The 14,624-nt window shown below is 39.5% G+C and overlaps 1 protein-coding gene across 1 annotated transcript in view; it reads left to right on the top strand.

The window, feature by feature from the left end:
• The window catches only part of LOC121940998 (LIM domain containing preferred translocation partner in lipoma), a 185,512-nt gene that overhangs the window by 154,159 nt on the left and 16,729 nt on the right, over positions 1-14,624 (top strand). Inside the window, 1 exon segment of the mRNA XM_042483690.1 lies at positions 2,828-2,997. Within this exon segment, the coding sequence (XP_042339624.1) occupies positions 2,828-2,997 (170 nt within the window).

Raw genomic sequence — 14,624 nt, 5'->3', positions numbered from 1 at the left:
TCTGCCTCCCCGTACAGTAGGTAACGCAGCCATAATTGAGGTGTGGATAGAGCAGTGGGAGCAGATGAAACCAATAGCAGGTTTTATGAAAACTTGTCTGCGATATACGTCGTGGATGACAAGTGTCGCTAAATTAACGTACAAAATTCAGCTGTGATAAGAATTCAGAATGTTAACAGCTGAATGTCTTCAGCGGCAATCTGTCAGCGCTGTGTTTCTTAATGTGTCCCCAGGTAATAAACGATGAATCCCAATATTAACCCTCTGAAACCTGGGCAAATTGATTTCTTTCCGAAAGAAGGCAATGAGCAATAAAAGAAGAAGTGACACAAAAATAAGCAAAAGAAAAAAATAGTAAAAAGTACAAGAAAAGTACCTGAAACTGGATAATAAATAAATAAATAAATATTTTCAAAATTATTTTCCAGGTTTACTAATATCTTGGAATTTGCAGAGTTTTTGCCAAATTGCTCAGTGCCTTCTCTTTTTTTTTAAGCAAACCGGTCTGCTCAGATTTCAAACACTTAAATACATGTGAAGGTAAAAGCAGCACAAGAAAAGTGACGTCAATCTGGGTTTCAGAGGGTTAAAGAAAAGTCATGTGCAAACAGCTGGACTTTCAATAGCCGGTATGTGTTATGGCAAAATTTCTGCTCACTCAAAAAACAACCTAGATATCTGTGTTATCTAAGAAAACGAGAATAAGGATGTAATATATTGAGAAATTTGAGACATAATGCATTTTATTGCATTTGATGCACACTGTACTTTTAATGTATATAACAATATACACAAACTTAAAAAAAAGTCTTGATTATTCTACTTTTTCTCAAAATGTTGCACCTTTATTCTCAAAGTTTCAGAATAAAAGTCCTGTGCTACTTTCAATATTGTTATTGAGGACAAATGCACGTGTTCTGAATATCAAGGGGGACCTCAAAGATATGCCACTGACAGGGAGCAGGTTTTGTTTTGCAGGGGATGGTGATCCTTTTTTAATTTTCTGCATTCTGTGTTTTTTTTATGCTCTAATTTATGGTATAGATATCTTAAAGTCTTTTTATTGTAGGGGACAAACGCATGTGTTTTAAATATTGAAGCCGAGACCTACGCCGAGGATTTCTTACTGGAAAAGTTGTGGATCCAGCTGTTTGTTAAGCAACTTTTCTCAGTTTCCACTGAGGCTGACAATAAGATAATGAGTTATCTGAGATTAGGATACCATTAGCGGGCCTCGCAGTCAAGCAGATATTTGATCTCAATAACATATGACTTCCAAAAGTTGTGCTGATACCTGAGACAGATTCCGCTTTACACTCTGTTTGAATTTTTTGATATGAAAACAGCGAGTGGAACTGTGAAAATGCAAGCATCAGATACTCTATCTCCCCCGGTTAGTGTCTCGCCTCTGTCTGTAACACGCTTGAACTGCTCTGTTCAGAACATACAGAGTGTCAATCATCGCCCCAAATCAGCCTTTAGATGAAGCAAAAAAAATGAAAAGAAAAGAAGGAAAAATGATCCATACAACTGAACTTGAATTAATTAAATATACTGTATCATACTTGCTCTGAGAGATTGAATCTGTCTTCAGATGTGTAAAAAATAAAACATTCTCAGATATCGTTTTAAACCCTATTATTGTAAGATACCAGTAATTAAATTGACAGTGTTATTAATTGGGTTGAAGATAACTTGCATTGAGTCGAGGACATCTTAAACTCAATTAAAGATATCTCCAACTCAATTAAAGATATCCAAATGCCATGTCCCGCAATATGCAATCAGGCTCTTTCTGGCGCAATAATATCAGTTCACTTGTGCCCCCTTCTACAAAGACTTAGTTGTACTTCTAAAGTTTTCTTTTTATCATTTTAAGCCTGATTTTTTTTTTAAATAGATGTCGTCCATGTCACACTTTGGTGATGTGTATGGTTTCTTTAATGTGGCATAATTATAGTATTTAATCCTTCCTTATCCAGTGTTTGAAAGAGAAATGAAGATTAGGAACCTCTGACATCAGAAATGAAGCTTTTAAAGGAAAAGCTCCAAATTTTTTGGAACAGTATAGTATGGGTGGATGGATGTGTAACACAGCTCAACACAAAGCCTTTCAGACACAGTAGCAAACATATTAAAGGAACAGTTCACCCCCAAATGACCATTTGCAGATCAGTTATTTACCCCTTGTTATGTTGAGTTTATGAAGAAAACTTTGTTTTTTTTTCTGGCATTCCTCGTAACAAAGAATCCAAGAACTGAGCATATTCTCAGTAAAGTGAAAGTCGAATGGGTCAACGTTTAACGGCAGTAAAACAAAATCAAAATATCTGTTCACAAACTGTCACACAACTTGTGCAGTATAATCCAAGCCTCATTTATCCAGTCGTGCTGTTGTGTTATTGTGCCTTGTATTATAGCAGAATTAATTGTACTTGTAAACTGTAAATAATTGAAGTTCTTGGTCAGCAAATTCAATCTTACAAAAATAAATAAAATTGAATAAATAAATGAGCAGAATAGTATCAAGATAAAATACTGTATATTTGACCTGGTTGTTTTTGAAATGTTTCACGTTCCTGAGAGTGTGAGCGAGTCTTTGCACCCTGCAGGACTCTTCCTATCAGCTGAAGCTGTGTGCAATGATCAGAGCGTCTCTCAGTGCATGAAGTCACACTTTACAGCTTCATGACAACATACACGTTTGGATCATTTTCTTTAATCTTAAGTGTTTTCAGTGACTTTTGCTTTCCTGATGAATGTGATTTGACCTTAAATATCTGTGGATTTATCCTGAATCTGTTCCCCTCCTCTTCCTCTCCCCCAGGCCGCTGTGCCAGCTGTGGAGAGAACGTGGTGGGTGAAGGCACCGGCTGCACCGCCATGGACCAGGTCTTCCATGTCGACTGCTTCGTCTGCATGACCTGCAGCACCAAGCTGCGCGGCAAGCCTTTCTACGCGGTGGAGAAGAAGGCCTACTGCGAGCCCTGCTATATTGTGAGTAACTTTGTTCCCTTCAAACCCGCCTGCCTCACCGCCTCGTGTTGGCTCTCTCTGGTTATTTATGTGTCCATGTTTCAAGTGTGCACATTATGACATCAGAGGGGGGGCGCGTTTGAAGACCTGCGCCTGGAATGTTCATATTTATTTTTACTTCAGGCAACCACGTTTTATCAAAGTGCGGCGAGCTGCCACATCTCGCCACACACATCTTCATTTCCTCTTTTTTTTTTTGGTTTTGTTTTGTTTCTGGTCACTCAGTGAAACTTCTTCATGGTGTCTTCCCCTGAAAGTGGTTCCCTGCAGTTACTCAGTGACACATGTTGTTGACGTAGACAGGCAGCGAGGTTCGTTTTGTTAAGTGTTCAGCGACTCGTGTCTGATATCAAAATGCAAGTTTTTGAATGTGCTGCTACTTTTAGCTCAGTTTAGTTCGTGTTTGACTTCAACAGTATCACACTGGAGGGTGCTTACTTTAGTAGTGTGTAAACAAAATGTAGCTCTCAAAATTAAGATGTGCGATCCCTGTTTCCACAGAAATACAGATTCTGACTAATAACTGGAAAACAATCAGTATATGAAATGAAACCGAGTTTACTGCAATGACAAGCAGGTCGAAACGTAGTAAAGACCTGCAGCGGACACGTTTTCTAGTCCCTGTTCAGTCCGCTGGCCAGCATTGACTAAATAAATAAACTTAATACCACAGAAATAAACATAAACAACCTTAGCTTGCTCAGATATCTGCTGAAAAAAGATGTTTCTATACACACATTAAACAAACCTTACCTGTATTTTTAAGATAGTAGCAGCTGTGTTACTGTCACAGCTGATGGAGGACGCCAAAGGACGACAAGCCCATCACTTAGCCTACATTTCCCATCATGCCTAGTGCTGGATTCAGGAGTGTTTAGTTTGCAGTTAATTTTGCTGTTTTATGTTCACGCACACAAATGTCGGTTTTTGTCAGTGTTAATAATGTTCAGAGCTCAGTGATGCAGTAACTCCTCCTGTAGCTCAGCAATGCTTTTGTCTCGTATAAGACTTAAAAAGATCTCGGTCTCTTCATCTGTCCTCTCAAACCACGCCATGTTTTTTAGGAACATCATGTGACTCTCTCTTGTGCATCATATAACTTCTAAAGGCGAAAAAAAATTCCATTGCAGTTTTGGGAAACGTGGCTTTTTCGGATCACTTGAGATACCACCTCAAAAACTTTTTTGCGATAAATGGGATTTTTTTTTTCTAAACTGACATGTTTCCATTAGGAGGATTTTATATTCGCAGTTTCAATTTGTGCAATTTGAGGGTTAATGGAAACCCGCCTACTGTGGTGTGAACAGCTTGCTGTCCCCAAATGGCCAAAAAATCAGTGGATGTAGGTTTAAGACACTTGTCACCTGCGTCACCTCATATCTGCTGTTAATATTTAGCTTTGACAGTGATATCAGAGCTAAATATTAATATTTTAGATATGAATTTAATTATCAAAGCTTCAGATTTAATCTCAGTAGAAACGGCAAATACACAAGGCTAGCTCAAAACTTGTCTTGGCTACCTGTTTTCCAGCCAGTTACATCCTGATAGATTATTACTTAGTTCTCCCTGAATTATGATATCAGAGATGCATTCATTGTTTTTTTAAAAGAGGATTTTCACATATCTCTTCTTTGGTGAATTAGATGATGATTACACTTCCACATTATTCGGTGAGCTGATGCATAACTATCTGGAGTTTCAGTTGATGAGCAGTCAGATATGATTTTAATGCACTTTAGTTATTAAATGAGTGTTAAAATCATGTTATAATGTAACATGGTGCTAATTCTCTTTGTGGATTACATAAAACAGAAGATTCTGTCTCCTCCATTTCCTCTTTTTGTTTAAATCAGTCTTCTGATCAAAAGTTGACCCGACTGAAGAAATGACTGGCAGTGCATTGGGATGTCCCAGAAGGTGTTTTCACTTATTTTTTTACTTTAGGGTGTTTTTGTTGCTTTTTACACAATTGTGATCTTTTTTTCTGTCTCTGTGTTGAGCAACACTCATGAAAGAATTTTCTTGCACAATATTGTCAGGAAAGATGTGTCATTTTTCAAAACCGCAATGAAATTGTTTTGCAGAAGTGGTTCCCTCATTCAGTTTCTTTAGCATGCGGTTCAGTTTCAGTCCAGTGGCTGGATATGACGGGGTCCACGTTTCTCAGTGTCAGCAATATTAGGGGTAAGCCTGCAGGTCATTCCTGGAAGCTGAGATGGGAAGTAGCTGAGTGATGCAATCAGGCTTTACATTGGAAATTTTGGGCAGTAGCTTAGCTTTCACTCTTGTTTTTTTTAAAAGAAATATTTGATGAAGATTATTGGATTCAGTTTGTACAAATTTTAAAACTAAATTTTGATGAGGAAGAAAGATGTGTGGCATAAAAAAGACAATATTTCTCATTGTGCTTCATCAATGTTGATCCCTTTTTTTTTTTTGTACGCCTCTGTGCCAGCCATGATTGGAGTCACTGAGTTTTCAGTTTATCTGTCGGCCCGATTCTCATGAACATGATTCCTCAGGAACGCTGTAGGGAATTTCTTATAATTTACAAAATTTGTTTTTGGCCATAACTCAAGAATTCATGAACTAATGACAACAAAATTTCTCACATATTTAATGTTTTCTAGCTATTATTCAACATCATAACTCAGGAACAGATGGGGAGGCATTTGGTCAGAAACAGAATTGGTGAAACTTGAAACTGCTGATCGTACACATCTCCTGTGCTGCTGGGTTGAAGATGTCTGTGAAGCATCCATGTACATCCACAAAAAACTAAACTTAATACCTTTTATTAAATTCCTAAAAAACATCACGAGTCTAGACAGACATGGATGTAAGCTGCAAATTGAAAGGTTGGCGAGACATAAAGCCACATTGTGGTTATTCTTGTTTAGCAATGCACAACTATAATAATTTAAATCATGCAGTTAATCAGTGGAGCACTCTTTTAATATCAGGTTGTGAAAAGTTTGATTTTTTAAAAATAAATATCTTCTTTCATTCCTGTAGCTGGTGAACAGTAAAAGTCAGAGGGTTTCTGCAGTTTTTGCTGTGTGTTCAGTGTGGCTCCTATCCTGCACCGGACAGGAGCCACGCTGAGGTCACGTTTAGACGAGAACGGCCCTATTTAAAATGGAAAAGTCTTTCCTTTGCATTTCATAACATTGTGAAAACAATCCTCGTGTACACAGATCCGCAGAAACAACCAAAAACGCTGTAGTATGTGTGCCGTAGTATGCATGCCAGGCCAGTAGTTGGCGATGTAACTTGCATGTCTGCACATAAAGGCGTTCCTCTATAGAGCGATGAGTGCGAACAAACAGGAAGACGATGGCGAACAGAGAACCGTCAGCTTTGTCTGGACAAACACAGTTCGGCAGTCCGCTATTGTTGTTATTTTCGTCCTCCTCGCACGTGGTTATTTGTCTGAAACGTAATGTTTATGTGGCCACGATGTCACTGTTCTCACAGGATCAGCGTATTGCCAGTTTCCGTGGCGACAGAAGGGGTGACGTTTTTAAAAGATTATAGAACCCGGTTTCAAAAAATTGCGTTTTCAGGCCTTCAAATCACCATTGGTGTGTGAATAAAAGGTCAAACAGTAACAATGCTAATGTTTCATGCAAGAACCGTTGCCATGTGAACGGCCCCTAAAACAAACGTTATCGTGTTGTTTTTTTGCCAACGAAACACAAATGTTTCCAGATTGCAGACTGGATTGTGACTGGACTCGTGTTAGTACCAGTGCAGCCTGCTAGAAACTAACAGATCAGGACTTTGTTATCAGCGGATGAAAGATGAAACATCTTCATGATCAGAGCAGCTCAAAAATAACTCCTGATATTTACAGTAGTTGCTTTTTAGAAAACATCTTGGAACGATGGTTAATCGTCCTAAAAGAAATAAATCCAAACACACACTGATGTTGTTGATTTTTCTGATACAGCACATTAACACACACATATGTCCCCTCCCATCACTTGCAGGAAATGGCTCGATGTGCACTTTACCAGTAAAGTTGAGCTCCATGACGCTTAAACCAGCAGCAGGCCATCTCTTAAATCAACCCTTTTCAGAGGCACTCACTGTGATTGTAGTTGTCTTGTCTGGAAGTTCTCCAACTCTGATACATGCGCTAAAGAGGAACGGGATAATTTAAGAACTTTATTTATGCATTTCATCAGCATAAATGTTCTTCTGGCACAAGATCAAAAGGATGGGGGAAATCTGAATTTCTTAATGAAAGTAATTTCTTCTTCTTTTATTCCCATCCTCAGGGTCATATGCCTCTGTACGATTAGAGAATGAACGTGAGAGTTGAGTCTCTGAAGAGAAATGTCATATCCCAGAGAGAAAGTGGAAAAACTTCAAGTTAGCCTTCAAGTCAGTCAGTCTAGGAATCTCTCAGAGAAAACCAACAGTAATGAAATACTGAGAGTTTGTTTTTCAACTCAGATTTCTTTTCTGCTCTCAAGGTGCCACCTTAGATTGACAGCATATGCAACCATTATTAACCCTCTTTACCATCCTTCAACTGAACTTGATTAGTAAAATTTTACTTTAATTACAGATTGCATGAACTAAGTTAAAAATATCAATCTAGAATGCCTAAAATGTGTGTTTTTGATTGATTTTTTTAGACTGAGTAGAGCAGTGCATTCAAATCTCTTACTGTGAGGTAAAAGTGTAACCACTCCACCACCATGCCGCCTGCTGCTTGTTGGCTCTTAAAGGTTTATTATTACTGAATGTTTTGTGTGACAACATTAACACTGCACATCCTTGAGTTCTCTACAATACACCTGCAGAAAGTCGGGTAGCTCGGACTAACGTTGTTCGAGATATGTGAAGGACACACATGCAGGAGTCTTTGCCTTATTGTTAGATTCTGTGTTATATACTACATATGGATCAAAATAGTTTATTTAATGATACAGAATAAGTAAAAACAACATTTTAATTTATCTGTATAATGGATAGTTTTCTCAAACGGACTGAAAATAACTTTTTAGTGAAAAGAGTATAAACTCTTTTTTACCGTGTATATTTTGATCCCATATGTTCTGAACTCTAAGTGTGAAATAGATTTTTTTCACACCCTCTGGCACTGCATTACGTTTGATGTAGAATATCTTACAGGTATAACAGGTGCCTCAGGAAACTGGCTGTGTGTAGAGTCTGTGTAATGCTATGCAAAAATCTATTAATCCCTTTGCCAGGAATTGCAGGAATACATTTTGCACGCCACGCTGATTGCCATCCAATAAAGTTTTCTGCCATGTATCAAAGTAGGCGATCAGCAGCGCCCTTATCTTGGCTCAGACTTTACATATTCTGTGGAACAATAGCAGCATTTGTATTAACGAGATCCATCTCTTCCGCTGGGTGAATTGCCTCATTCAAACTGTTTGTCTAGATATCGTTAATTCCTTTTAGTAATGTGCAGGAACTCACCCACATCTGTTATCGTCTCCTGTCTACATCCTGATTTTACAACCTGTTATCTCTGTTGTCTCACCGACCGCAGTCACACCACCGGCCCACACAGTGCAGGGCAGAAATCAGCCTTTGTCCTTCCACAGCTGGCTTCCACAGAGGACTTATCGCTGCTTATTTGAATACACAAACATGTTGATAAACTCCACAGACGTTCAATTAATGTCTTGTTTTGCATGGAGTGCTTCGTAATCGTGTTAATGTGTCAACATCGGGTCGCCGTTGTTTTTTTTTTCTCTCCTTGTCTGATGTGTCTCAGCCTGAGGTGTCCCACAGCTTCCCCCATCCCGTGTTTGCACACATGATAAGACTCAAAGTGTGAGCGTGTGTGCAAACACCACCCAGCGAGCTGTCCGTCATTGTTACTCAGAGACAGCAGTTTTGAGTTTTAGTGCCACTAAGTGTTTTCCAAGAAAGCTCTCATGTGAAACATTTTGCGGCAGATTCAGAGTCCTGCTGACTGTATGTTTTCTGCAAACTGTAAAAAATGAATCACATGGCATCAGAGGGACGCAGTGGGGCCGGACGAAACGACAGCAGTGTTTAACTTAACAGCCAGGTATTTTAGCTGAGTCTCCACTAATTAAAGACCCAGTAATGTCACCAGATCTACGATTATATTATGATTATTTACACTTTGTTGACCCAAGATCTGAAGTAATCCTTTATAGAAAGTCACAGATTTCAAACTTAAAGGTGTACTATGTAGTAGAGGTGGGTAATAGATTGAATATACTCGAGGTATCATGGCTTGTTCTACGTGCGATATAAAAATTACTATATGATGACCATGGAGTATGAATTGTCTTTTGTTACACCAGCGTTTTGGTTCTTTTGCTCTCGTCTTCGGCTCTCTGCCTCCCACAGACACACACAGAGCAGGGCTTTTGCAGAGCTCAGATTGTGACTTTTTAGTCACATTATATTATTACCACGGAGCACCAGCACGACTTGTAAATGTTAGTAATATATGAAATAAAGAGATGTTAAAGGTGCTACAGTATCTTTTTAAACTGTCTGCTGACGCTGACATCCAACCGTTGACAGGAAGCCTCACAGCATAAACATCAACATTAGGTCCTTCAAAGTAAAAGCACCATTTGTCTGGCTGATATATTTAAATCCGTAAACCGTATTTTATAACGCGTTTCTGGGATTTTGGGACATTTCTCGGATATTAGGACAATTATAGGATTTTATGATGTCTCAAGGATTTTAGGACAAATCTAGGATTTTACGATGTGTCTGAGATTTTTGGACAATTCTCTGATTTTAGGGCATTTCTAGGATTTCAAGACATTTATGGGATTTTAGGATGTTTCTAGGATTTTAGGACATTAGGGGCTAAGCTTGGACCTCTGTCGAGGGATGCTGGGGATCCTCCACTGGCACTTTCTTGATAAACTAGCTCTATTTTTATGCTATTTTATGCACTCTGGCACCTTATGTATACCAAAAAATCGAAAAAATCAATTCCCATTATGAATCACTGTATTTTTATTGTGAATTAGAAAATGGTTGGGGTGCCAAGTGGCACCTTATCAGGGGCCAGATTTGGCCTGTGCGCCATAAATTGAGTGTCACTGAAGTAAAGGAAGACGAAGCTCATTTGTAATACAACTTTTCTTTGTTGAAGCTGCAGTATGTAATTTTGAAGAAAGACAGTTGACTCTTGAGTCTCAGTCCCAGGTCGTCAAATACCAACACTTTTGGTTGGTGGTTCGGACCAACTACCGACCCAAGGTTATCTTTAATCCAGCTAATGTATTACTCGCTGCCAAACCTCGCCTTGGAATATATTAACATGGGCTCATTTGGTCTGTGCACCATTCATAGTTTAATTTGATTTGGCGTGGAAACGGCCCTGGTTACAGGCATGGAGAATAACTACAAATATCCATTTTTGCTGATAGACTATTTTATTATTTGCTAATGCAGGTCATATAGAGAAATCAGTATTTAACTGAGAGTTTCATAGCCAGTTAAAAAGTCCTTGAAGAAGATTAAATGTTTACCTTGTTTAATTGACTCACTCATCTTGCAGTTAAATGCACATGAATGTGCAGAAAGTTGAAGGTTTGAGGTCTTTTGGCTTTTTTTGAGGAATGCATTCAGAGCTTTCTGAAAGCAGAGATATGAGGCGTAATACATTTAAGAAGAGTGCTCCACTTTAGAGGAAAAGTGCTGTAATTTGACAGGCCAAGAGCGCACTCAGTGTGCTGGCTTTTGTATGAAACCACCAGCTACAGACAGCGTCATGTGTTATGATGATGTCCAGGTATGTGGTGAGTGTTGCGCTCTGTTGTTTGTGTTTGTCTCAGAGCAGTTTCTGTGGGACATTCATGTCTGCGGCTGTAATTACAGAAACATTAGATATAATCCTCAAGATTTTTATGAAATTAAATTCTGATACATGAAAACTGACATTCAGTCTCAGTTTACCTTCTTTATAGTCATTGGTTGGGTCCGCCATTCATACAGGGATTCACAGAAAACGATGCCCATATAATCCAGGTTTTTTTCTCACCAATGTCAAGCTCAATGTTTACTGTTCACTCTGCTTTAGCCAAATCAAGCAGCTGTATTAAAGGGGTACTGCACAGATTTTCAACCAGCAGTTTATCAGAGCAATGTGAGAAGTACATGTATTGGTGAAATACTTATTTAAGTTACTGCTAATGCTAAAACAATATTTCCTAATGCTGCTTGGTTAAGGATCAGTACCCCCAAATCCCGAATAGTCAATAAAATAATAAATATAACTCCAACATAAATCATTGTACATTAAAATCAATGTTATTGGTTCTTCTCAGTCCAGGACGTAATATGTCTCAGTGATAGTTTTGTGACTCCAGCTCGCTCGTCAGGTACCAGCAGTCCACCACTACGAGACCTGAGATAGTTTGACCACACGTGGCAGGCTAACAGATATGCTTAACATGTGGCCATAGTTTTGCTCTACAGAAATAAAAGAGGTTTTAATTTTCTCTTCTAACTCTCAACAAGAAATCCTGGCCAAGACAGGCAGCAACAAAAGTTACAGACAACATGGAACAAAAATACAAAAACCAAAATACCGTATACAACAACAAAACAAACAATATTAAATACAAAAGAGCACAAAATAAAGTTACCACAACGAAGGACTGAAAAGTATGTTAATATGTGCTTTAGAAAAACCATAAAAACAAGACAATTAAAAGACCAGCTAAGATAAACCCTGACATTGGCATGTGGAAGAAATTTAACACTATGAATTACTCCAAATCCACCAGTTAACAGTCAAAATATCTCAAATAGTATCTCAAACACTCTGCGGCTCACACCAAAACAATCTGGATTGCCGACGAGCACCAGAATTGGAGTCAAATTCGCCTTTCCGTGTAAGGCTAAAACCTTTTACGCATTGACTCATGGAAACTCATTTCTTCAGTATATTCGCTAAACTAAATAGACTCATTTTTCACAACCTGCCATGAAAAAACTGTGTAGCAAATGAAGTCATTATGTTCCAGTAGCCATTATACCTTCTAGAGAGTTCAAGCCAAAATGTCACCACATCTATTTGAAACTATACTCTTAGAAATGAAGAGTAATTTTCTGACTCCTTTCACTTTAGGAAGTCTGCGTCTAACCTCGAGAGCATATCAGTTAACAGAGCGGAGAGCAACAGGGACTCTGCCTGTATCTGATAGCCTAGCTGGTCTTTGAAGAAGTTCAGCCGTGGGATTCGGTGTCACGGAGGTTAATTGCTTACACGGGGCAGCGAGTCTACTGTTCTTAAGTCCATTCTGTCCTCTGTATCTGCCTTGTTGCTAGTTTTTGCAAATTTCTGCAGCTGCTTAAACGGCTCTTTAGCCGCCCTTAGCTTCAGGTTCCAAATGGATAAACACGTCCATTCAATCTGCTTAACTGACACCAGTGAATAGTAAAAGGGTTGCAGACAATGCTCAGTTCAGCGTTTGAGGCAGAATCGCACACCCACTCTCCTGTTTATACTACCACTTCCCATGAATATAGATCATCCAAAGTGCAGCCGGTTTAAGTGTACTGTAATGAGACTGATGTAAGTAACACAAGGTCACGCCAGGAGCAGAGCTTCATATTGAAAGAGCAGTAATAAAGAGATAGGGATTTGCCCACACAAAAACCTTAATCTATTTCTCCCTCTTTTGACAGAATTTCAGAGACCACCAAGGTCATGGACGCCAAAGTTGCTTGAATGTAATTATGTTCATTATCTGGTGTTGTACTATGGCTCTGTTATTTAAAATAAATGGGCTTTGGTCTCATTGGCTCCGCTCTCCGAAAGACTTTCCATTCTGCTATTGTAAAGGAAGAGCAGCGCGCAGCGGCCCTGACCTGCCAGTCACCAGGAAACGTTGGTGATTGACTGATGAGCTTTCACCCTCCGTGTCTGTTTGTCTGTCTTGGAAAGTGGTGATGTCAGTCTCGGGCCTCACCCATTCATGTTGCCTTTTTTTATGGCTTAACTGCTTCTTTTTTGTGTAATTAATTTTCACATGCACACCCACTTTTTCAGTACAAACTCTTGATACGAATTTCTATCACCAGCAAGGACGCTCTCTTAAAGAACGGAGCAATTTATCAAATTCACTGCAGTGCATTTTCACACAAATTCACATGTACAATAAAACAAATGATCTAATTTAAAAATATAGATCCTAATTAGTTTCTATAAAAATACAAACTTGGCCAAACTGACCTAAACATTGACAATTTAAAAAATTACAATCCATTTTTTTGTGTTTCATCCATAGACTGTTTATAAAGATGGACGATGTGTACCCACGTACTCCTGCTGCTTAAAGTAAAGCTAAAATAACCTGGACATGGCCACTGCCATCTTGTGCTGGTGACGTCATTCGGAGCTGAAATTCTGCGCTGCAGCGATATCCATGGTGGGGTAGTTCCCGCCAAAATACCTGTTTGACCAAGCGAGCAGCCGACGAGCAGCCCTGATGAGTGGGTTCACACAGCTGACAATGATGGCAGAAAATCCTCTTATTTTAGAAGTAAATAACTCATTAAAACTGAACTTATCAAAAAAAACACTTGAACAAACATCAGAGTGATGAGAACTACCTTCAGTGTCAGAAACCATCTTTGGAAAAATGTATTTGGCGTGTACTTTGAGTTTTTAGATTGGTCCATGTCCCATTCACTAACGTGGAGGGGCGGACTTTGTGACCTATACTGCAGACAGACACCAGGGGGCGATAGAGATGTTTAAGTTTGATTTTGGGGCAGCTGTCATGTTGTCCGTCTTTTCATCAACATCTACTTTGACTGTGGGGTATGTCTAAAAATGAGGTTAGGATCCACTGCTCTGGTTGTGTTTACTGAATTTTGCAAGTGAGTTCAAATGCATTAAACAATCTAGATAGCGAAGGGAAGTCACCCCGGGCAGCACAGCAGCCAGAGGCAACAGGCATGGTGCCAGCTGTATTGGGGCTCCTGGTAATGGACGTCCTCCACAGCACATCATAGCCGACTTCCCTCCCACCTAACAATGGGATATCCCCAAGAAGTCCCCTGCAGCCCCTGCTGTCATTGACAGAGGGGATATATGATACAGTACATCCAATCACATTCTGATCTCTCCTCTCACATGCAGTCACAGTGATTTAAGCACCACAACATGAAAAAATAAAGTTTGTAATGCTGCTTTCCAGACAGTAATATGGCTCTAATTAGAAACGACTGCACGCCACCCACACACCTGTCACTTCTCTGTGATGGATATGCAGGTAGTCAGATCCAGAGGCTTGCAGCCAGCGTGGTGAGTTCAGGGCCCCCATATGCTCGTCGTTGTGGCGCTGCAGCTCGCTGTTGGCGTCTCTGCACAGCTGCTGCTCACGCTGGGAGAGCTGCCACGCGCACGGCGAGCAGCGGCGACGGCAGGTATACACCCACCCTGGTTATACTTGTCGTCTGAGAACATGCAGCAGCTCAGCTTTCTGCTGACTTCGTCATCAAATATTCATGGCTGTCTGCATTAGCTTGCAGAGTTCTAATTGAGTTCTGTATATTCAGACGTGATTAACTCGGTCTAATTCCTC

This window comes from Plectropomus leopardus, chromosome 3, assembly GCF_008729295.1.
Source record: "Plectropomus leopardus isolate mb chromosome 3, YSFRI_Pleo_2.0, whole genome shotgun sequence".
NCBI lineage: Eukaryota > Metazoa > Chordata > Actinopteri > Perciformes > Serranidae > Plectropomus > Plectropomus leopardus.
Note: the sequence above shows the minus strand (reverse complement) of the source record. Positions and strands in the feature narration are given on the sequence as shown.